Source organism: Bison bison, unplaced genomic scaffold (genome assembly GCF_000754665.1).
Source record: "Bison bison bison isolate TAMUID 2011002044 unplaced genomic scaffold, Bison_UMD1.0 scf7180017864153, whole genome shotgun sequence".
NCBI classification, from domain to species: domain Eukaryota; kingdom Metazoa; phylum Chordata; class Mammalia; order Artiodactyla; family Bovidae; genus Bison; species Bison bison.
In genome coordinates, this window is record NW_011494725.1 from 2148426 (window position 1) to 2149233 (window position 808).

Here is an 808-nt window from a genome sequence, read left to right on the forward strand (position 1 = left end):
CCCCGGAGGAACGCGGCCGCCGCTTCCCTGGGGGCGGCGAAGCCTACCCGGGTCGGCGCCTCCCCAAAAAGAGGCCCCCCCGCAGTGGCTCCCGAGTGTCGGGCTCGCCAGCCTCGGCTGCCTACATGAAAGATCCGCGGCGGCAAAAAACGAAAGGCGTTCGGCAGGGCTGCTGGAGGGAGGAAAAAACCTCTTTCCCCCTTGCTAAGCAACTTAATTTGGGGGTGGGGAGAAGCAATTAAAAAAAAAAAAGCAGGCACGCGATTTATTTTTTTCCTCTATATCCTTAGTAACCGGATCTCCTTGAATTCCGTGCACACGAAGACTCGGGGGAGGGGGCTGAGTGGACTTCACCCCACATGAGATGTCTGGCGAAATAAGGAGGCTCTCTCAAAATCTAAGAACCAAACATGCAAAGCCCCAAATGAAAAACACCACCTCCTCGCACCCCGGAGGTCTGGGGGCGTCCGGCTGGAGCTGGGGTTTAAAAAAAGAAAATGTTTACAAAGTAGAACGAGACGTTTGAGGGGTGGAAAAAAAACGTATCCACGAGTTACATCCCCCTTTTTTCCTTGCAGAGCCCCGCTGATCTTCCTCTCCTTTTCTTCTGCCAAGAAAAAAAAAAAATCCTATATATATATTTTTTAATCCACAGAAAGCTTTGGCTAGGCTGCTTCAATCCTTCGCATCTGGGTGGTTCAGGGGAGTCTCTGGCCTTTCCTCTTGCGTTCCCGGGGGCCCCGGTCGTCGGCGGGGACTTCCTTGGGGCTGGCGGGGGCGCAGGGGCAGAAGATGCTGCGGCGGCGGC

At 54.8% G+C, this 808-nt stretch overlaps 1 protein-coding gene across 1 annotated transcript in view; it reads right to left on the minus strand.

The window, feature by feature from the left end:
* The window catches only part of LOC104989336 (mothers against decapentaplegic homolog 7-like), a 4346-nt gene that overhangs the window by 1877 nt on the left and 1661 nt on the right, over positions 1-808 (minus strand). Inside the window, exon 2 of the mRNA XM_010840969.1 lies at positions 48-121. Coding sequence (XP_010839271.1) covers positions 48-121 — 74 coding nt within the window. The remainder of the gene's footprint in view (positions 1-47; positions 122-808) is intronic.